General features: G+C 38.0%; 1 protein-coding gene across 3 annotated transcripts in view; it reads right to left on the minus strand.

Moving 5' to 3' along the window:
• The window catches only part of ptpn3 (protein tyrosine phosphatase non-receptor type 3), a 48,325-nt gene extending 26,034 nt beyond the window's left edge, over positions 1–22,291 (minus strand). The window contains exons 1-5 of one of the 3 annotated variants that reach the window (XM_047150137.2): positions 21,900–22,291; positions 12,526–12,588; positions 2,640–2,802; positions 2,296–2,403; positions 1,741–1,783 (exon numbers count right to left, since the gene is read on the minus strand). In XM_047150137.2, the coding sequence (XP_047006093.1) occupies positions 1,741–1,783; positions 2,296–2,403; positions 2,640–2,783 (295 nt within the window). In that variant the 5' untranslated portion in view covers positions 2,784–2,802; positions 12,526–12,588; positions 21,900–22,291. The remainder of the gene's footprint in view (positions 1–1,740; positions 1,784–2,295; positions 2,404–2,639; positions 2,803–12,525; positions 12,589–21,899) is intronic. The other 2 variants (XM_047150136.2, XM_017453178.3) reach the window with 2 other exon arrangements.
• Positions 22,292–23,913: the final 1,622 nt, after the last annotated feature.

Genomic DNA, 23,913 nt, shown 5'->3' on the forward strand with positions numbered 1-23,913 from the left:
GCCATTTTCAGATCTCTCCAGAGATGTTCAATCGGGTTCAAGTCTGGGCTCTGGCTGGGCCACTCAGGGACATTCACAGAGTTGTCCTGTAGCCACTCCTTTATTATCTTGGCTGTGTGCTTAGGGACGGTGTCCTGTTGGAAAATGAACCTTTAGCCCAGTCTGAGGTCCAGAGCGCTCTGAAGCAGGTTTTCATCAAGGATGTCTCTGTACATTGCTACATTCATCTTTCCCTCGATCCTGACTAGTCTCCCAGTTCCTGCCACTGAAAAACATCCCCACAGCATGAATGCTGCCACCATCATGCTTCACTTTAGGGATGGTATTGGCCAGGTGATGACTGGTGCCTGGTTTCCTCCAGACATGATGCTTGCCATTCAGGCCAAAGAGTTCAATCTTTGTTTCATCAAACCAGAGAATTTTGTTTCTCATGGTCTGAGAGTCCTCCAGGCGGGCTGTCATGCGCCTTTTACTGAGGAGTGGCTTTCGTCTGGCCACTCTACCATACAGGCCTGATTGGTGGAGTGCTGCAGAGATGGTTGTTCCTCTGGAAGGTTCTCCTCTCTCCACAGACACACGCTGGAGCTCTGTCGGAGTGACCATCAGGTTTTTGGTCACTTGCCTGACTAAGGCCCTTCTCCCCCGATCGCTCAGTTTGGCCGGGCGGCCAGCTCTAGGAAGAGTCCTGCTGGATCCAGACTTCTTCCATTTACGGATGATGGAGGCCACTGTGCTCATTGATATCTTCAATGCTGCAGAAACATTTCTGTACCCTTCCCCAGATCTGTGCCTCGATACAATCCTGTCTTGGAGGTCTACAGACAATTCCTTGGACTTCATGGCTTGGTTTGTTCGCTGACATGCATTGTCAACTCTGGGACCTTATATAGACAGGTGTGTGCCTTTCCAAATCATGTCCAATCAACAGAATGTACCACAGGTGGACTCCAATCAAGTTGTAGAACCATCTCAAGGATTATCAGTGGAAACAGGATGCACCTGAGCTCAATTTTGAGTGTCATGGCAAAGGCTGTGAATACTTATGTACATGTGCTTTTTTTGTTTTTTTTATTTTTAATAAATTTGCAAAGATTTCAAACAAACTTCTTTCACGTTGTCATTATGGGGTATTATTTGTAGAATTTTGAGGAAAAAAAAAATTTACTCCATTTTGGCTGTAACATAACAAAATGTGGAAAAAGTGAAACGCTGTGAATACTTTCTGGATGCACTGTACATACAAACTGCACTTTAGCTACAATGCAGTTGTTACCTAATAAATGGTCAAATGAGTACGTGTAGCTGAAGTGCAGATTGTATGTATATAATTACTGACTGTAGCAAGTCTGTTGCCATTTGTTTGAAAGTATTGGAATGGCAAGGCCAATACTTTTGTATTTGCTATACACCAAAAACATTTGGATTTCAGGATCATAAGATGAATGAGACGATCAGAACTTCCTGATATTTACATCTAGATGTGATAAACTACTTGGAACGTGGCATCTTTGGTGGCAGACCATCCAATTATTGGTGCACAAAATATTGAAACGGATAGTCTTAAAGTAAATTAAAGTAAATAACACTTAATATCTGCATCAAGCCAGTGACATCACTGGGCCATCAGATATCTGGATGAAGATCTTTTTTTTTTTTTTTAATGATAAAAGCCTGAAAAAATGTCATTTATAAGTCAACATATTATCAAACACTGTGCCTGTGTGTTTGTTTTGTGCTTACCTTTAAGCTGCTTTTTGAAAGGTTTGTTAGGGTCCAGCCACCTCTGAAATGCAAGATGTGAAATGCAACAAAAATTTACTAATATAGCAACATTGATATTCATTAATAGGCATGTGCCGATATGAAATTTTCATATTACCTTAACTTACCTAATCTTTTATCACACCACACCGTATTTTGTTTAAAGAAAATACTACCCTTTTGCATTTATCTGCTCTGACTAGGCAGCATTTTAACCAAGAAGAAATTGAAATAGCCACACCGACTATTCCATCCTCTGTGATTTTGCGAATTTCAGAAAATTCTCGCAAAGTTATCAGAATCATGGGGTCATCCATAAAACCTTAGAAGCTAACTTTTTACAGTTACCCTTGGAATGCAGAAATGCAGTACAGAAATGCTGCATCCTTAACCTCCTGAATTGTATGCCGGTAGCAATACAAAAACAAAAGTACCTCATATGTGATTATCAGCACATGTCTAACCTGTACCATAAAAGTGAATGATGAAAAGGTTTTATACTATCTACAGTATAGCACATACACATATACTCACAGGTGAACTAGAAGTGTCTTCAGTGATCTGGAGACTGAAGTACTGCTTCTCTATTATGCCCAGGTGTTCAAAAGCAAGGTCAAATAATAAAAGCCCAGCATCATGTTTCTGTACATAGAAGAAAAAAAAAAGAACACATGCCTTTTAGGTTTGTTTGACACATACCATTTATGAAAAAGGAGGTTTGATACAAAAGAGTGTATCTCCAAGCCAAGATTGCATCATTGCAGTTGAATATAATGTTCACCACCCTTCATCTGCCAATAAAGAGCTACTCTCATTGTTTAATTACACTGCATTCCTGTCTTAGACACATCCATAGTCGCCCACTTGTTTGTACTCACGCTGACTGTGAAAGTGTGTGTTCTGCTATCAGGGAATATCACGACACAAGATATGCCAGAGTTTGACATATGTGTGCGTTTGGAGAGGTCAACCAGACCCAGAGAGGTGATTTTGTTTCCAAGTGTACACCATGGGGACGTCATCTTCTACACTCAATCAGACCTGTCAGAACAGAAGAAAAGAAAAACATTATTTATGACTTGCTCCATACAACGCACTCACAAACAAATACCACAGATTAAGTGGTGTTTGAAAGTTTGTGAACCCTTTAGGATTTTCTATATTTCTGAATAAATGACATAAAACATCATCCGATTTTCAAGTCCTAAAGTAAACAAAGAGAACACAATTAAGCAAATGGACAAAAATATTATAATCTGTCTTATTTATTGAGGAAAATGATCCAATATTACATATCAGGGAGTTGCAAAAAAGTGTTTGAAACTTTGCTTTCAGTAACAGCTTCAATTCTTGGTTGTTGGTGGGTTTCCTCACATGAACTGCTTGCTTCGTGTCCGTTCACAACATTTCAATTGGATTAAGGTCAGGACTTTGACTTGGCCATTCCAAAACATTAACTTTATTCTTTAACCATTCTTTGGTAGAATGACTTCTGTGTTTAGAGTTACTGCCTTGCTGCATGACCCACTTTCTCTTGAGATTTAGTTCACGGACAAATGTCCTGACATTTTCCTTTAGAATTCAATGGTATACTTCAGAATTGTTCCATTAATGATGGAAGCCATCCTGGCCCAGAATAGGGATGGGCGATATTGACTTAAAACTATATCACTATATTTTCTGGTATTTATTGGAAAAACGATATCAGTGACAATATAAATATAGTACAATTCACCACTGTTTTTGGCGACAAGTGACAGCTGCATGCAGTCTTGAGAGCCTCAGAAATAGAAACATTGATCTAAAAGTAAAACTGATTTTCTGTAACAAAACCAGTTCCAGATTGTAGAGGTAGCTCCTCCTCAGCTTCACGTCCGCCTTCCGCCATAGTTGTTTTTGCTCTGCACGTGAGCTGCAAATGGGTCACACACAGCAGTACGTCATCGACAATTCTTTATCAGTATTAACGCGGGAAGACTAATTCTTATTGTGGGGAGAATTTCTACCGGTATATAGCAAACGATATCGCCCATCCCTAGCCCAGAAGCGGCAAAACAGGCCCAAACCATGGTACTACCAGCACCATGTTTCACAGATGGGATAAGGTTCTTATGCTGGAATCCAGTGTTTTCCTTTCTCCAAACATAACACTTCTCATTAAAACGAAAAAATCTATTTTGGTCTCATCCGTTCACAAAACATTTTTCCAATTGCCTTCTGGCTCGTCCACGTGATCTTTAGCAAACTACAGATGGGCAGCAATGTTCTTTTTTGAGAGCAGTGGTTTTCTACTTGCAGCCCTGGCATGCACGCCATTGTTAATAATAATTAATTAGAGCTGCAACAATTAATCAATAATAATTGATTATGAAAATGATTGTCAACGAATCTCCTTATTGATTAGTTGGTCTGCGCACGGCGTGGGGGAGATTTACTCATCAAGTTAATTCTGTTACGAAAACACGCCTCGGAGAGTAATTACTAAAGTTCTGTCCCAAATGAAGTACTATACACTTACACTATGCACTATATACTCTACCGTTTAGTGTATGAATTTTAGAAAGGTGATATCATCTCAAATAGAACACCAGCGGGTTTTTCTTACTAAGTGCAAGTATAAGCCACTTCCTAGTTGACGGCACATGACGTCATATGCACGTAATGCGACACTGCTAGCTTTAGCCTAATACCAGAGTCACCGACAATGACTGTCTTCAGTTTACCTGAAGTTTACCTGGTGTCAACATTACCTTTTATTCCCAACATGACCTCAGTGACCATCAGACAGAGGCGAAATCATCACGTGACTGAGGAAGAAAGTGTGCGAACTCCAAGGCCTCTAAGGCAGTGAAGCGTTTTATATTAAACACCGTGGAGAAGATCAAACTTTACAAAGCAGAGTTTGTGTAGCACGAGCATGACAGTGATGCTTTCGCGAGTTGCTTAAAAGTTTAGTTTAATTTAAGTTTATTGTCATTATATGCTTTATCAGTGTAACTTCTGTTGTTTTTATAATGGAAGTGATCTATTAGTAACGAGGCCAGGGTGATGCACACTGGGAGCGCGAGTAAGATCTGTAATGTCTAATTAAAATATAATGATCACAAGTAAAATAATATGTCTAAAGGCAGTGAGTAACAGAAACCACAAGGTGCAGTGAAAGGGAGTTTTTATTATTAATTTAGGACTGTAGATTAATTCAGTGCTTTTTGCGCATCTATAAAAAGTCATTATTTTATATAAATATATACATACACACACACACACACACACACACACACACACACACACACACACATATATATATATATATATATATATATATATATATATATATATATATATATATATATATATATATATATGTATATATATGTATATATATATATGTATTACACATACACACACACACACACACACACACACACACACACACACACGTGCGTATATAATTAATCACATATATTCTGGTGCGTGTGTATGTATCGGGTTCTTTTCAGTCTTATATAATTGGACAAACACTTGGGTAAAGTTTTAGTCTGATGTTTATAATTGTAACACTCAGTTTGTGAATTTTATTTTAAATAAACGACAAAAAGGTACTGAAAGTTTGCCCCATCCGATTAATCGAAAAAATAATCGTCCAACTAATCGATTATGAAAATAATCGTTAGTTGCAGCCCTATAATTAATATTTGCTTATATTTATATAGCGCATTTCTAGACACTCAAAGCGCTTTACATTGTTTGGGGGAATCTCCTCAAACCACCACCAGTGTGTAGCATCCACTTGGATGATGCGACAGCAGCCATAGTGCGCCAAAACACCCACCACACACCAACTATTGGTGGAGAGTGATGTAGCCACTTCAGGGATGGAGATTATTAGGGGGCCATGACAGATGAGGGCCAATGGGGGAATTTCACCAGGACACCGGGGTTATACCCCTACTCTCTTACAAGAAGTGTCCTTGCATTTTTAATAACCGCAGAGAGTCATCATTGTTGTTCAGTGTTCTCTTGATGGGGGACTCATGAACATTAACATTTGCTAATGTGAGAGAGGTCTTCAATTGCTTAGAAGTTACCCTGGGTTCCTTTTTGACCTCGTGGACTATTACATGTCTTGCTCTTGTAGAGATCTTTGTTGGTCGACCACTCCTGGGGAGAGTAGCAATGATCTTAAATTTCCTGTATTTGTACACAATCTATCTGACTGTGGATTTGTGGAGTCTAAACTCTTTAGAGATGGTTTTGTAACCTTTTCCAGCCTGATGAGCATCAACAACTCTTTTTATGAGGTCCTCAGAAACCTCCTTTGTTCGTGCCATGATACACTTCCACAGACAGGATCAGACTCTGATAGATCGCTGTTCTTTAAATAAAACAGCGTGCTCACTCACACCAGATTGTCATCCCATTGATTGAAAACTTAAATTTCACCTTCAAATTAATGACTAATCTTAGAGGTTCACATACTTTTGCCTCCCACATATCTAATATTGGATAATTTTCCTCAATATATAAATGACCAAGTAGAATATGTTTCTTTCATTTGTTTAATTAGGTTTTCTTTGTCGACTTTTAGGACTTGTGTAAAAAATATAATGGATGTTTTAGGACATATGCAAATATATAGATATAAGATGTATATTTATGCAGATGTATAGAAAATTCTAAAGGCTTCACAAAGCACTAAAGACCACCGTACAATCTACAATGTTCATTGCGTCTATAAAGGTTCTCTAAAACTACGAGAGAACCTGAACATAAATTGCCCTTTATAACCTTAATTTAAATCTCCCTTAAGATGTTCTTCAAAATTAGCCTGTTAATGATAACTTGCCTATATTACAAAATATTCATTGTAATTTCCATTTTCATTAAATAGCTACTTTGCATATGATGGAGAAGTATGATGACTGGAAAACAGGTGCCAGTTAATTCAACATACAGTACCTGTTCTTTATAACATAAATATACATTTTCCAGCCAAACCTTTTTTTTATTCCTGAAATTCAATTTTCAGAAAGAGGATTTTTTCATTAAGACCATTCGTCATATTATTGAGTGATTCTTCTGTTTTTCCTCCCTCAGTGCACAAGTCCAAGTAATCTCCCATAAGAATGCTCTGCAAAACATTCAATGCCGCCAGAACAATATTCAGAGTCTAACACTTTCAGATTGTGGTCAATAGAAAAATAAAAGAAGAAAAAGAAAAGGGCATGGAGAGTCTGACTTACTGGCACAACGGAATAACACACACTTCAGCCTGGTGGCAGGGCATCACCCATTAAGCAAAACTTATGTGATTTGGTGTTCAGTTTGTATTGTCAATTTGGCAAAGTATGAATTATTTTGTATTTGATCACAGTTTATACTTCCAAACTAAGAGAAATGTCCTAAATGTAAAAATGAAATAAAAAAAATAATTCCATAATTTCTTGCTGCTACCTTGCTAAGCTTAATGCTCCTCACAGATGACACCCAAATCTATTAATGGAAACAAAATAAAACATGCAGGGTAGAAACAAACCATAATATGATTTGCTGAATCATGTTATTACATTATAAATACAGTGTGCTGCAGAAGTAATCACCTCCCTTGAATGTTTCCACATTTTGAAGTGTTATATCCTGGAACTGAACTGGATGTAACTGGGATTGTGTCCTGTCTTTACAGTAGTTAATATAGTTTGCCAAATAATTTAGGAATAAAACGATCTTACAAAATTGTAATTGCATAAGTATTCACACCCAAACAAAACCCCTAAATTAGTTCTAGTGAAAGTAGTTGCCATCAGAACTCACAGAATTAGTTGAATGATGTTTTAATTGCACACAGGTGAACATCACATGATCTCTATATAAATAAACCTGTTCCTGGAAAACACAAGGATTGATGAGAATATCTTAACAAACAGCATCACAGGGACCATTGACCAATCCAAACAATATCAACTATTTAAAAAATCTCAAACTTTGAACATCCTGCAGAACATTAAATCCGTTATTACAATTGAAAAGAATATGGCATAACCACAACTCTGCCTAGAGGAGGCCATCCGCCAATAGTCAGTGACTTTAAGGAGGGCATCAGTCAGAGAAGAAACCACACGGCCAAGGCTAACTCTGAAGGAGTTAGAGATCCATAGCTCACATTTAAATGAGATTTATGAAACAGTGGTGAGCCCAATGAAATCCCATATGGAGTTTGCCAAAAGACATGTTAGAGACTCAGCAAACTTGGTTAGAGATTTGATTGTCTGATGAGACCACTGAGCTTTTGGTTTTGACACAAAGCACTATATTTGGCAGAAACCATATACTGCTCATCATCCTGAAAACACCATCACGACAGTGAAGCACGGTTGTGGTGGCATCACAAATGCGGACGTATTACACTGAGTGCCTTTATCAAAGGCTACGATACATGCATCATTGCATCCCTAATTTGTTAGCCAGTTTATGAATCTTCAAATATTTAACTTGACTAGCTAAGGTATGCATACCAACATTTGTTTTGAAAAGTGGTTTCGCCAAACAAACGTATCATGTGAAACGTAGCCAGCAAACACTAACACTTATGCTTAAGGAATAAAATTCAATCAGTACACCAAGTCTCTAGATCATGTCACTGTTTCCTATCTGTGTGCTGTAATAACAGGTATAGACGAAGACCTTCTTCATTTAAATTTACTTCATATAATCAAAGGTGTGGTCATATTACACAGCAACTTGAATATGCCAAGGACAAATCTAAAACTTGGAGGAACTTCAGTAAGATTAAAGCTCTGACTCACAACATGCAATCCAATCTGGGCTACACACTTTTCCCTTTTACAAGTTTTCTCACTATATAGGAGACAATCTCCGGCTTTTAGCACTGCGGTACCATACTTTTAATACACAGCTTCTAAACTCTGCTTTCTAAAGTGCACCAATACTTTAATATGCATTACAAACAAGTTTAACATTTCCAGGGATTATGTTTCAAAGTACGACACATTATAAGAGTGTATTTGTCCAGATTGTGCAACCTTAACACAAACACACGCCTACTTTTTGAGCCTAAACATGTCTCTACATTGTTTTAAATTCTCTTCTCCCCTCCTCACCCAATAGAGCTTAGGAATGTGAAACATTTTACTACTGAGACTGTGAAGCAGATAACAGACATCTTTTACAGCACAGATAAGGAGAAGACCTTCCGTGATATAGGCTAGATGACTGCAACAACTAGTCTCCTCAGGCAAAAGACACCACAAAACAAGATCATTTTAAAAAGATACACAAAAGGTATTGTAATGTTTCGTTTTCAAAGAACACAACGCCAAAAAACATTTTATAATTAGAATTATTTTTTATTTATTTTCAAAACGATCAACTTGTCCCACTGGTGTCTATTTGTAATATTAAAGATATTAATGATATATAGACAGAGAAATCATAAGTTGTGAAGAAAAGTCTTAATCCATCCCATCCATCCATCCATCCATCCATCCGAGTGCAACTACAAAGGCTACAGAATTTTCCAGAAAGCAAAATCGGCTTACTCATATTGATTTTCACCCAAGTAAGAACTGACCCTGTCACCATAACAACACTAGTGAAACAAAATCTGCAACTAGATTTATTAGTAACCACTAGGACCAAGTTACTAAAGACAATACGTTTTACTTACATTTCATCCCATGATACAGGCTTTATTGAAAAGGTAGTTTAAGATATATAAAATATAAATTCTTAATGATGTCAAAATGCAGCTAAATATTGCAGAACTTTACAGCATAGCCATAACAGTAAAAGAGTTCCCTAAAATGGTCGCTCCACACACATCATTGTTAAAGTTTGAGCAAATGGACCAGTGAAGGGGTCGAACTGGAAAAAAAAAAATACACCTTCCTTCAATTCTATGTTTTTATTTTTAAAGGCCTAAATAACAATTGGGTGGTCCTCACCAACTTATATAAACAAACAGATAACCTCAGGTGTTATTTAGGCTGTGATAAATAAAAACATAGAATTGAAGGAGGGTAAACTTTATTTTCCCCGTGACTGTACATCTGAGATTCAAATAAAAATTAATTCCTTTAATTTACAAATTAGTTCTTATATTTTGCCAGATAAGAATTGTTTTGGTTCGAGTTGAGCCATATGACCATATAATAATAATAATAATAATAATAATAATAATAATAATAATAATATGACCAAACAATGTCACAATACACTTTTCTAAGATATCTTGTTTATTATGGTTTTGTTTTTAAAAATAAAATGTTTTCATACATCTTTTTATAACATTTGCAATTTGTTTTAAAATATTGTGCTTATTCTTTAAAACTGTAAAGTTTTAACTTTATATATTAGTTCATTTATTGCTCATATTTCATGCAGTTCATTTATTTATGAAAACAAAATTATTATTTATAACCAACTATAAAAAATTTTAATGCAAAACTACTATATTGCTGGCAGTTTGTGAGTAAACCTATATATTGTGATACATGCGTATCGTGCATCATAGAAATGATAACAAGAATTGTGATCACCCACACCTTGTTTTGGCAAACATTCATTAATTAAATAACGTGCTTAAGATGAAGTTAACCAAGTAACAAAGGAGCATTACAAGCCTGGTGAACTGAAACAACAAAAATAAGGAAGATTTAATTAATGCATTAAATACATCACTAAGTACCTGTTGGCTGTCAGTAGTTATTAAAAAACATCTTTCATTTACATTCATATACAACATCGAACCCTTAAATATCCCTCCTGAAAGAAATCGCTAAGCAGTGCTGTACATGTGACAGTAAATCCTTCACAATATCTTTCTTCTTATTATTGTGAAATATAAGAAGACATAAAAACATTATTGTTCCAGCTTTACACATTGTGTATTTGGCATAGTATATGAATAGAAAGCTTAAGCTAAATGTCATGGCATTCAACCCTGAAGTGTTTGAGTGTTTGTTTAAGTGAAAAGAAGTAAACACAACCTCTGCAGCAAACTATTAAAAAAAAAAAAAAAAAAAAAACTCCTCAATTTTTTTGCACAGTTACTTTGAATTTTCATGGAAATTAAGCAATTAAAGGCATGTTCAATGTCTGGACACCTTTCCAATTCTAAAGTCTCTGAACCAAATTAATTTGTTAGGCCTTAATTGACTCACTACTCAGATCAAGAATTGTCATCGGAGCATGGAGCATAAAAAATTCTCTGACTTTTCAAACAACCATGGGCTGCTCTAAGCAGCTGTCTGAGGATCTGAAAATAAATCTACTTGATGCCTACAAAACAGGGGAAGTCTATAAAAAAAAGATATCAAAGCACTTCCAGCTCACAATTTCCACTGTCTGAAATGTCATTAGGAAATGTCAGTTAAGGAAAGCTGTCCTCAGAAGGAAATCTTACATGAATCTTTCAGAAGGAAATGTGAACACTAGGAATAAATTGGGGGGAAAAAAATAAAAAATTCTACAATCCCCAAAAGGTACATTTGGAGGGGGGGAAAGGAGTTGCCTTTGATGAAAAGAACATATTTCCAATGTTAAACATGGGGGTGGCTCTACAATGCTTTGGGGTTGAATGGCATCCAGCGGCACAGGAAACACTGCACTGGCAGATGAATGAATGGATTCTACTGTATAATCAGCAAGTCCTGGAAGCAAATGTGACACAGCCAGTCAGGAAACTGAGGCTGACATCCACAACAGAACAACGATCCAACGCCAACCTCAAAATCCACCATGAATGACTTCAAGAAATGCAAGGTGAAGCTTTTGGAATGGCCGTCCCCCAATTTGAACATCATTAAGAGCTACAAACATGCAAGATGGTGCAAGAATATCTCTAAAACTAGAAACAAGAATAGAAAGACTGCGATATCTGTCAAAGGGGGTGATGCCAAGTACTGAGTTAGCAGGGTGTCCAAAGTTTTGCACATGCCACAATTACTGTTTTTTCCCTCCTTTTGCTTTTTATGTCATCAAATATAAATTAACTGTGCACTAATGTTTGCAGGAAATGTTTAATTACTTATGTTTACTTCATTTCACAGCATAAAGCAAGAAAATGTGTCATCTGGGCAAGGGTGCAAAATATTTTGCATACCACTGTAACCTTTACCGCTGTGACCCTAACCTTTAACACACTCTTTGTGTGTGTGCATATGTTAATGTCAAACACTACTGGCTTTGTACATTTACTCTTACACTTGCACATGCTCTGAGCCAATCAGTGGAAGTTAATGTTTATATTATTCAAGGTCTCTTACTCCAGAAGAGATAGTCTGCTGTGAATATTTAAATGTTATTCTGGTATATAAACAACACTGAATCTGAGACACACTAGTACTATTTTAACTTGGTCTTCAGTGTTTCTAATACAACCAATGACAGGTCTCACACATATGCTCACTATTACTGCCCTGTATGTAGTGGTAGCAAGCACAGACAATTATAAGTCACACATTCCAAGAGTGTCACACTCTCCAGGTCATAAGTAAAAGACACCTAAATGCAGAGCCAAGTTAAGCTATAGCCACAGTGGTGCCTGAAAGTTTTTCTACATTTCTGCATAAATATGACCTAAAACATCATCAGATTTTCACAAGTCCTAAAAGGAGATTTAAGAAAGAAAAAAAAAGAACCCAATTAAACAAATGATACAAAAATATTATACTTGGTCATTTATTTCTTGAGGAAAATGATCCACTATTACATATCTGTGAGCGGCAAATTACGTGAACTACTTACAGTATCTGGTGTGACCCCCTTGTGCAGCAATAACGGTAACTGTTCATCAGTCCTGCAGATCAGCTTGGAAGAATGAATATTTTTGTAAATATTTGATTATATCTTTTCATGTGACAACACTGAAGAAATGACACTTTGCTACAATGTAAAGTAGTGAGTGTACAGCTTGAGTAACAGTGTAAATTTTCTGTCCCCTCAAAATAACACACAGCCATTAATGTCTAAACTGCTGGCAACAAAGTGAGTACACCCCTAAGTGAAAATGTCCAAAATGAGCCCAATTAGCCATTTTCCCTCCCTGGTGTCATGTGACTTGTTAGTGTTACAAGGTCTCAGGTGTGAATGGGGAGCAGGTGTGTTAAATTTGGTGTCATCGCTCTCACACTCCCTCATACTGGTCACTGGACGTTCAACATGGCACCTCATGGAAAAGAACTCTCTGAGGATCTGCAAAAAAGAATTGTTGCTCTACATAAAGATGGCCTAGGCTATAAGAAGATTGCCAAGACCCTGACACTGAGCTGCAGCACGGTGTCCAACACCATACAGCGGTTTAACAGACAGGTTCCACTCAGAACAGGCCTCGCCATGGTCGACCAAAGAAGTTGAGTGCACGTGCTCAGCGTCATATCCAGAGGTTGTCTTTGGGAAATAGACATATGAGTGCTGCCAGCATTGCTGCAGAGGTTGGGGGGGTGTCAGCCTGTCCGTACTCAGACCGTACGCCGCACACTGCATCAAATTGGTCTGCATGGCTGTCATCCAAGAAGGAAGCCTCTTCCTAAGATGATGCACAAGAAAGCCTGCAAACAGTTTGCTGAAGACAAGCAGACTAAGGACATGGATTACTGGAACCATGTCCTGTGGTCTGATGAGCCCAAGATAAACTTATTTGGTTCAGATGGTGACAAGCGTGTGTGGCGGCAACCAGGTGAGGAGTACAAAGACAAGTGTGTCTTGCCTACAGTCAAGCATGGTTGTGGGAGTGTTATGGTCTGGGGCTGCATGAGTGCTGCCAGCACTGGGGAGCTACAGCTCATTGAGGGAACCATGAATGCCAACATGTACTGTGACATACTGAAGTAGAGCATGATCCCTGCATGTATTCCAGCATGATAACGACCCCAAACACATCTCCAAGACGACCACTGCCTTGTTAAAGAAGCTGAGGGTGAAGGTGATGGACTGGCCAAGCATGTCTCCAGACCTAAACCCTATTGAGCATCTGTGGGGGATCCTCAAACAGCAGGTGGAGGAGCTCACTGTCTCTAACATCCACCAGCTCCATGATGTCGTCATGGAGGAGTGGAAGAGGACTCCAGTGGCAACCTGTGAAGTGCTGGTGAACTCCATGGCCAAGAGAGTTAAGGCAGTGCTGGAAAATAATGGTGGCCACACAAAATATTGACACTTTGGGCGCAATTTGGACATTTTCACTTAGGGGTGTACTCACTTTTGTTGCCAGCAGTTTACACATTAATGGCTGTGTGATTATTTTGAGTTATTTTGAGGGGACAGCAAATTTACACTGTTACACAAGCTGTACACTCACTACTTTACATTGTAGCAAAGTGTCATTTCTTCAGTGTTGTCACATGAAAAGATATAATCATATATTTACAAAAGTGTAAGGGGTGTACTCACTTTTGTGAGATACTGTAATATATACACACATACATATACACATATATATATATATATATATATATATATATATTATATATATATATATATATATATATATATATATATTTTATATATAATATATATATATATATATATATTATATATATAATATATATATATATATATTATATATATAATATATATATATATATATATTATATATATATAATATATATATATATATATATATATATATATATATAATATATATATATATATATATATATATATATATATATATATATATATATATATATTATATATATAAAATATATATATATATATATATATATATATATATATATATATATATATATATATATATATATACACACACACACACACACACACACACACACACACACACGTACACACACTCCGTGTAAAAAGCAGTGGCCAAAAGCAAAAGCATGACACTGTTCTTGCTGCGGCAACATTTATTTCATGCTCATATCCATTTGTTTGCAGAGCATACACAATATCTGTCACTAATGAATACTCTGGAAATAATTTGCACACCACAACATGTTTCTTGGGAAAAAGGCCGACAGCATCAAAGCCGGGATGTGCCATTAGCAAATCTTTTGCCACAAAAGATGATTTAGTGCTCCAGTACATGATGACCAAGGAACTTCTGTTGAATCTGCCTTCACTTACATCTGTTGTATTCAGTCCTAGAGCACTGATCATTTTCAGCTCTAATCTTAATCACAATCACAGTTAGGTGAACACTGTTGCCTTAGTGAGCCTTGACAATGTTGTGTCTATAGCACACAAAAGCCTGCTTGGACAAGAGGCCAAGAGAATTCTCTTGAAAAACATGTGCATTAAACACAACATACTATTGTTGATGAAGCAGAAATGGGTAACCTGGGATTTTCATATCCACTGTAGAGAAAACTGCATTCACCCAAACAATCCAAAGCCAATATTTCCTCTTTTTTGTAGAAGACAATTGTCTGGCCATATAAGATTACCACAGGACTATATATTCTCATTTTTCCCCCACCCTCAAAGTGGGCGGGGGGGGGATCCACTCATACAGATAAACTAGGAGTCATGCTTGAAACACTGTACTGTAAGAGGAATTGGTGGTTCATCAGAGTCAGGAGGAAAGGTTTAAGGTCACAGACGGTCTGGACAGGCACATGATGATGATGATGATGATGATGATATTATTACAGACACTTAAATGTTAAAGGAAACAAATGTCATTGGCACAAAACACTAAAATGCATAATGCACAATGAGATGCTTGAGGTTCATTTTGCTTAAAGACAAGTACAATTTAAATTTTTATTATTTAAACAATCATTTTCTAAAATCATAAGCCATGATAGATAAAAATGGCACATCATGAAATAGTTACTTGATTGAGAGTTGAGATATATATGACCAAAAGTTTGTGGACACCTGACCATCACACCCATATGTGGGTCTTCCCCAAACTGTTGCCATAAAGTTGGAATCACACAACTGTATAGAGTCTCTTTGTATGCTGTAAAATTATGATTTCCCTTCACTGGAACCAAGAGGCCCAACCTGTTCCAGCATGACGATACCTGTGTGCACAAAGTGAACTCCATGAAGACATGGTTTGCCAAGGCTGGAGTGGAAGAACTTGAGTGTCCTGCACAGAGCCCTGACCTCAAACCTTTACACAGATACTAGTCCAGGCTCTTGTTATCTCAAAACTGGAATACTGCAACTCACTACTTTTGGGCCTCCCAGCCGGCTCCATCAAACCCCTTCAGATGATTCAGAATGCTGCAGCACACCTCGTCTTCAACCAGCCCAAGAGAACCCATGTCACACCCCTCTTCATCTCCCTCCACTGGCTTCCTGTAGCCACCCGCATCAAATTCAAGGCCTTGATGCTCACCTATAAGACTTTGTCTGGAACAGCACCCTCCTACCTCAACTCTCTCCTGAAGGATTACGTTCCCTCACGCAATCTGCGATCGACGCTTAGTAGTTCCTACTCAGAGTGGCTCAAGGTCCCTTTCCAGAACCTTCAAACTAACTGTTCCTCAGTGGTGGAATGAACTTCCAACTTCAATCTGGACTGCAGAATCTCTCACCATCTTCAAAAAACAGCTAAAGACCCACCTCTTCCGTGAACACCTAACCAACTCATTTAAAAAAAAAACTTTGCTTCTTCTGGAACTCAATTAATGGATCTTGTATGGTAGCAATACTTGTTCTGTATTGTTCTCTGCTTGATATATCGCTTTGCTTGTATTTTCTCAATTGTAAGTCGATTTGGATAAAAGTGTCTGCTAAATGAATAAATGTACAATGTAAACCCACTGAACACCTTTGGGAAAAATTGGATTGGTGACTGAGCCCCAGGCCTCCTCACCAGACATCAGTGCATCAGGGTAAATCCCCAAAGCCAAGTTCCAACATGTAGTGGAAAGCCTTCCCTGAAGAGTAGAGGTTATTATAACAGCAAAAGGGGAATAAATCTGAACTGGGATGTTCAAAAAGCACACACGGTGTGATGGTCAGATGTCCACAAACTTTTGGCCATATAATGTACATTAGTGTTAATGGCGAAACGTTAAAAAAAAGAGAAACATTCTGTTTTTGGTAAAAGCCTGGATTACAGTTATACAGAATTACATAATCTGTTACAAAATTCAGCAAAAGTTTTAGTGGCTTCTCTTGTACAGCTTGATAAGTAATTATCTTGAAAGACCAATGTAATCTAAAACCAGCTTTTTATATATGTATGCACATATCTATATTTATCTAATTTCTCGCAAGGATAGACATCAAATTAAATGTGTTCTTAATAATACACCCACTCTGTTCTCCACTTCCTGGTTCTCGCCAACTACTCCTTACTGAATACCGAGACCATGTTTCTATGAGCATGACTGCTCTTAATAGCCTGAAATAATGAGTGTTTTCTTTTTCTACTGGATTCCATGCTTCTATACAGATGTGAAACAACTGCTTTCAGACTTAGTGTGTGTGCAAGACAGAGATTTGTAAAAGTGCATGCATGGCTCTTTGACCATGTGTTGTTTGCAGTTTGTATGTAGGGGTGTGCATGTATGAGTTTATGAAGTTTGGAGAGTTGGTTAAAAATCAGAGTGGAAGTAACATGATCCAGTGTTTTCACTTCTCAACCTCTGTAATGTGCATATAAACACTTGCTTCTTTTAAAGGAAAACCTCACCCTGAAACACACTGAATGTGTGTATACTGAAATGCTTGCGATGTGTTCAGCAATTCTGGTACTAATTTGGTGGTTGGTGCTGTATTTCTGTGAAAGGTTAGCGGTTGTGTGCCACGCTGGTGTCATAGATGCATATTTCTAGTGCAGTCACAGTGGTGTTTAATGTGAGAACAATTTTAGACAACCTAAAAGCGATAGTGGTCGGGTTTCACTCCGAAATACAAAATAGTGTCTTTATTCGCTCATCATTTTCTAGTGAGGTTCAACATCATATTAAAGATATTAATGAGAAAGCCAGTGTAGAAGTAATAGAGACAGCAAATATTGGACTCAAAGTTCCAGACTGGAGCTACATTAAAAACTATGGCCAAAAGTTTGTGGACAACTGGCCATTATACCCATACTATTGTCACAAAGTTGGAAGCACACAACTGTATAGGACGTCTTTGTACGCTGTGGTAATAAAGATTTCCCTTCCCTGGAATTAAGAGGCCCAAACACATTCCAGCATGACAATGCCCCTGTGCACTAAGCGTGCTCATGAAGACATGGTTTGCCAAGTTTGGAGTGGAAGAACTTGAGTGGCCTGCACAGAGCCCTGACCTCAACCCCACTGAACACCTATGAGATGAACTGAAATGCTGACTGCACCCCAGGCCTCCTCACCTGACATCAGTGCCTGACCTCACTAATGCTCTTATGGCTGAATGGACAAATCCCTACAACAATGCGCCAAAATCTAATGAAAAGCCTTCCCAGAAGATTATTATAACAGCACAGGGAGGGCTAAATCTGTAAAGACATGTTCAAAAAGCATATGTGGGTGTGATGGTCAAATGTCCACAAAATTTTTGCCACATAAGTGTATATGATGCAGTTGCGCTGAGTTATGACAAGAGACTCAGCTCAGTTAGTTAGGTAAGAGAGCTGGATAGACATAAAGGGCTAAAGCACTGCTGCATCATAAGCTTTAGGTAGAGATGACGTGAAGGCTAAATACCGCTGGTACCACCATCAGCATGTAGCTGAACAGCATTGCCATTAACCAGACTAAAAAAAACCCCTTGGGATTTAATTACAAAATAAATCGTGAACAATGCTGAAGATCTCACACATTATGTATAATGATTAACATAAAATTAAAGTCATTCACAGAGATTTTTCCTTCATGTTACCCGTTCCCCTAATGCTATGTGGTAACAGGAACAAAAACGAAGATCCAACACCCCTTTTAGAGTCACAAAGGAATCCAGCTTAGTCTCACATGACAATGATGTGGAGCCAAAGGATTTTTCCATTATGAAACTCTGTGTGCAATAACCTGCCTTTGTCTATGTCATTGGTGACTAACACTCTTCCTTGAGATCTATCTTCCTGCAGGTTTCATCTCCAACCAAAATCTAACACACCTGTTTTAATTGATGAAAACTTCTTCAAATCTACGATTTGTGTCTTTATGACAAAAAGAAATTATTTTTAAAAAATGACATTAGGTGTGAGATACAGTACCCTCCACTAATATTGGCACCCTTTGTAAATATGAGCAAAGAAGGCTGTGAAATTTAGTTTAACCTTTTGACATTTAGTTTTAAAAAAAATACTCTCACAAAAATACTCTGCTCTCATGGATATCAAACAACTGCAAACAAAACACAGGTTTATCAAAAAGAATTGTTAAAGATAGGTGTGCAAAAATTATTGGCACCCATATGAATTCATATGAGAAAAATATATTTGAAGGATATTCCCATTGATATTTACTTCCCTTTTTTATTTATTTTTTGTTTGTTTGTTTGTTTTTTTAAGTACACCGGGGTGACTAGGAACAGGAAATTTTCAACCACGACTTCCTGTTTTATAGGGGGTAAAAATATGAGGTAACACATAGGTCAAACTCCCTTAATCATTCATAACAATGGGTAAGACCAAGGAATATAGCTGTGATGTGAGCAAAAGGTTGTTGAGCTTCACAAAACGGAAAGTGGCTATAAGAAATAGCACAAGCATTGAAAATACCCATTTCAACCATCAGGGCAATAATTAAGAAGTTCCATTCAACTGGAAATGTAATGAATCAACCTTGATTTGGACGCGTGTCGATATTAGGGATGTCACGAGAGCCGATACTTCTGTACCAAGTCGGTACCAACATACTTAAAATGTGACGGTTCTTGTTTTCCTGCAGTAGCATTAGTACCGTTTGTAATGAAGGTACCATGGTTGCAATTCTTCCGGACCTGATGGGGGCAGCAAATACATGCAAGTGTTTTAGTCGGTCCACAAGTGATAAAGAAGAACAACTACAATCACACGGGGGGAAAAACTACAGAAGATTAGCTTCGCCCCGACTCGTTGAGAGGAAAGGTGTTATGGAATATGGAAATACTTTGCATTCGAGGCGGATGACAACAAACATATAATTCATGCTCTGAAGCCGGTGTGCAACCCATGCTGTCGTTCATTTCAAACAAAGCGAGGAAACACCTCGAATTTGGTGAAGCACCTGAAAGACGGTCCTATATTATGTCTGTTTGAGGCAGCTGGCACTGTAGCCATGAAACCAGCTAACATTACGCTCCAAGTAATGTTTACTATAGCCAGTTATTTGTTAACGATGCTAATGTATTGCAATGTTATAAACTACCCCTAATGGGCCACCATGCATCGCCCGTGTCCTGTCAGCTAAATGTAGCCTAATATCACTAATAATTATTCAAATGTTCATGCTTTTAATAAATCTTTTTGGCCTGTCACCTTATCAGAGAATTTAAACTAACGCTTGCATTGCGTATAAGGGGTGCGCGTGTGTGTGTGTGTGTGTGTGTGTGCGTGCGCGTTTAGGAGTGCACCTCCACTTGTAGCCTCCACTCATTGTCAGACAGTGTTTGATAACTAAAATATCCCCCCTCTCTTTTTTGCCAGTATCAGCCAGAGAAGGATGTCCTCCAGGAGAATTTTTAATTTAGATTTTTTTCATTTAATTTTTATACCACACCGTGGTATCGACTTTGGTATCAAGTATCGTGTACTTTTGGTGGTATCGGTACAGACAACTAGGCTTTTAGTATCGGGACATCCCTAGTCTATATCGTCTCAACGGACTGTGAAGAGGATGGTTTGAGTGGCCAAAAAATCTCCAAGGATCACAGCTGGAGAATTGCAGAAGTTAGTTGCATCTTGGGGTCAGAAAGTTTTCAAAACTACAATCCGAAGTCACCTACATCACAAGTAGTTTGGAAGGGTTTCAAGAAAAAAGCCTCTACTCTCATCAAAAAACAAACTCAAGTATCTTCAGTTTGCCAGACACTACTGGAACTTCAAATGTGATCGGGTTCTATGGTCAGATGAAACCAAAATAGAGCTCTTTGTCAATAAACACCAGAGGTGGTTTTGGTGCACAAAGTGGTGTTGCCATATGGAAAAGTACCTCATGCCCATGGTTAAATATGGTGGTGGCTCTTTAATGTATTGGGGCTGTTTTTCTGCCAGAGGACCTGGACATTTTGTTAGGATACAAATAGTGCCAGTGTCAAATAGTGCCAATAATTGTTGCACACCTATATTTAACAAAGATATTTTTGGATAAACCTCTGTTTTGCTTGGAATTGTTTTATATCCATGAGAGCAGAGTATTTTTGTGATTTTTTTTTTTTTTTAAACAAAAGGTCAAACAATAAAGACAATTTTTCACAGCCTTCTTTGCTCATATTTATCAAGGGTGCCAATATTACTGGAGGGCCCTGTAAGTGTGTGGGTTATATGCAGATTGAGGAATACCAAAAGGATCATTCATGTCTAGTTATTGCTAGGAGAACATCAGCTGATTTAAAGCCCTGTCTGAAAGAACACCAGTTGCTCCGTTTGAGAAGAAGACTTATCTCTCACTCAGCATGGCCAAATGACCAGTGACATTCAGCTCGTACTTTAACTTAAAAGTTTTATTTAAATTCTATTTAACTAAGTATAAAGAACTTAAGTCACCTAAAGACGATTAATAATATACCAAGAAGAATATTTTTCGACCAGTTTTCTGTTAGGTTCGTTTCGGATTTCAGAAGAGACTGTGGCTGAATCCCAAATGTCTCCCTGCCGCCTATACGCGTTCACGGCATCAAGTATTAAGTGTTGGCTTCGTACATCCTATGTAGTGCACTACTTTCGGAAATAGGAGCCGTTTGGAGTTCAGCTGCTTCTTCACCGTTCCTAATTGGAACGAACCAACCACGCCTTCAAAATGTTCTGGTCCATGTCGAAGAGTTTGACATGCCCGAGTCGTTCAGCAACACGGAGAATAGCTACGAAATACCTGTGTGGTTTTGTTTGTTTTTAATACACCGACACTCGTGTTCAGGAAGAGTTGAAACCCCTAGCTCGGTTCGACAGACGCCATTTGGAAACGTCTGCTGTTCGCTGACTTTTGTCAGGAAAAAGTATTTAACTTTTAGCATGAAGCTAAATGAAGCGAGTGCACAGAGGAACTATTTTGGATTAAACGACTTACCTGCGTCTGAAGTCCACTTCCTCACTCTGCTTTGTGCTGTCTCAACATCCCACACGAAAAGCCAGCTGTGTCCATGTTTCGACGAGCCGTCGTCGCAGGTGTTGGTAAACTTCCGGAAAACGCTGTGTCTGTTTTTTTACGGCTTCCTTCGGGAGTGTAGTCGTCACCGCGCGCGCTCGATTCATTGATACGCGAGCAGTTGGTTACACACAGCTTAACCGCGTGAGACTGATTTTGTAGCTCTGCTCTCGGTTTCCCACCACAGCCATCCTACTTTAATGCTTACTAGAGAAATAAAAAAAACAACCACGACTGACATTTTGTACCTTTATTAGATTATACTGTTATTAAAAAAATGAAGTTCGGGTTATAAAGAAGAAGGAATTTCAGGTGCGCGTGCCCGGCTCAGGGCGCTGGTTCCTTCGCGCCAACAAGCCACGCCCATCTTCTACCTGAAGATGAAAAGTGGCAACAACACTGAAGTCTTCATTTGCGACATGCTTAATTTATCCAGTTATCATTTTTCGCATTAATACAGCCTGTGTTTTTAAACACGTTGTGTTGAACTGGGTTTGCTTTTCACAATTCTCCTTATTTCAGTTATTTAAGCTATTATTTAAGTTTGTTTGATGCACACAACTGCAATGAACCCTGCATCCCATAAATACTGTAAGTGGTAGCAAATGGTTGGGTTTCATTTCATGTAACACTTTCAGGAGCATAAATCCAATTTTACACCAAAAAGCACCAAGTATATGCTTGCACTTGGTTTATTAAATATAATGTGGAAATATATGTAAACATATACAGTGCTGTATTTAAGCATTTCCTGATCTCTTCTATTTTTGTGTATATCTCATACTAAATAGGTTTAGATCTTCAAACGAAATACAACATGAAACAAAAGAAACCTGAATAAACACACAATACAGTTTTTATTTATGGTTTTTTTTTTTTTTTTTTTTTTTTTTTTTTTTTTTTATATATTGAAGCAAAAAGAAGTTATCCAACACCTGTCACCAACATGAAAATCTAGTTGTCCCCTTAAACTTAAAATCTGGTTGTGCCACCTTTAGCAGCAATAACTGCAACCAAATGCTTTTGAAAACTGGAGATCAGTCTTTCACTTATTTCTAGGACTGGGACTTACTCCTATGCTTTGGATCATTGTATTGCTGCATAATGCAGTTACTCTTGAGTTTCAATTAACGGACTGATGACCGGACATTCTCCTTTAGGATTTTCTGGTAGAGAGCAGAGTTCATGTTTCCCTCAATTATTGCACGTTGCCCAGGCCCTGAAGCAGTAAAGCATCCCCACACCATCACACTCCACCACCATGCTTGACCATAGGGATGTTCTTTTTGTGGAATTCTGTGTTTGTTTTACGTCAGATGTAACAGGACCCCTGTCTTCCAAACAGTTCCACTTTCCACTCAACAGTCCACAGAGCATTCTCCCAAAAGCTTTGAGGATCATCAAAGTGCCATTTCAGATGAGCCTTAATGTTCTTCTGGGTTAGCAGTCGTTTTCATCTCACCACTGTTCCATGGATGGCATTTTTACCCCGTTTTCTTCTGATAGTGGAGTCATGAACAGTGACCTTTATTGATGCAAGAGAGGCCTGTAGGTACTTTGATGTTGGAGGCCTTGATACGTCTAGTCCAGCAGAACCCCATTATGAATGCAGTTTCATAGATTTGTGGAATTAGTAACTACGGGGGCAAATACATTTTCACACGGGCCCAGTTGGTATTAGAAACTTTTTTGCTTCAATCGATAACGTTATCATTTAAAAACTGTATTTTGTGTTTACGCAGGTTGCCTTTGTTTTATCTTAGATTTTGTTTTCATTTAGTATGAGATGAAAATAGAAGAATTCAGGATGGGGCAAATACTTTTTCACAGCACTGTATGATCAAAGTTCTTTATTCAAATGAGATTTTCACTACACTCTGTGCCAGTGAGAACTTTCACAAAGTTTAGATTTTAACCAACACCAGAGCGTGCTGCT

The sequence above is a fragment of the Ictalurus punctatus genome, chromosome 23, assembly GCF_001660625.3.
Source record: "Ictalurus punctatus breed USDA103 chromosome 23, Coco_2.0, whole genome shotgun sequence".
NCBI classification, from domain to species: Eukaryota; Metazoa; Chordata; class Actinopteri; order Siluriformes; family Ictaluridae; genus Ictalurus; species Ictalurus punctatus.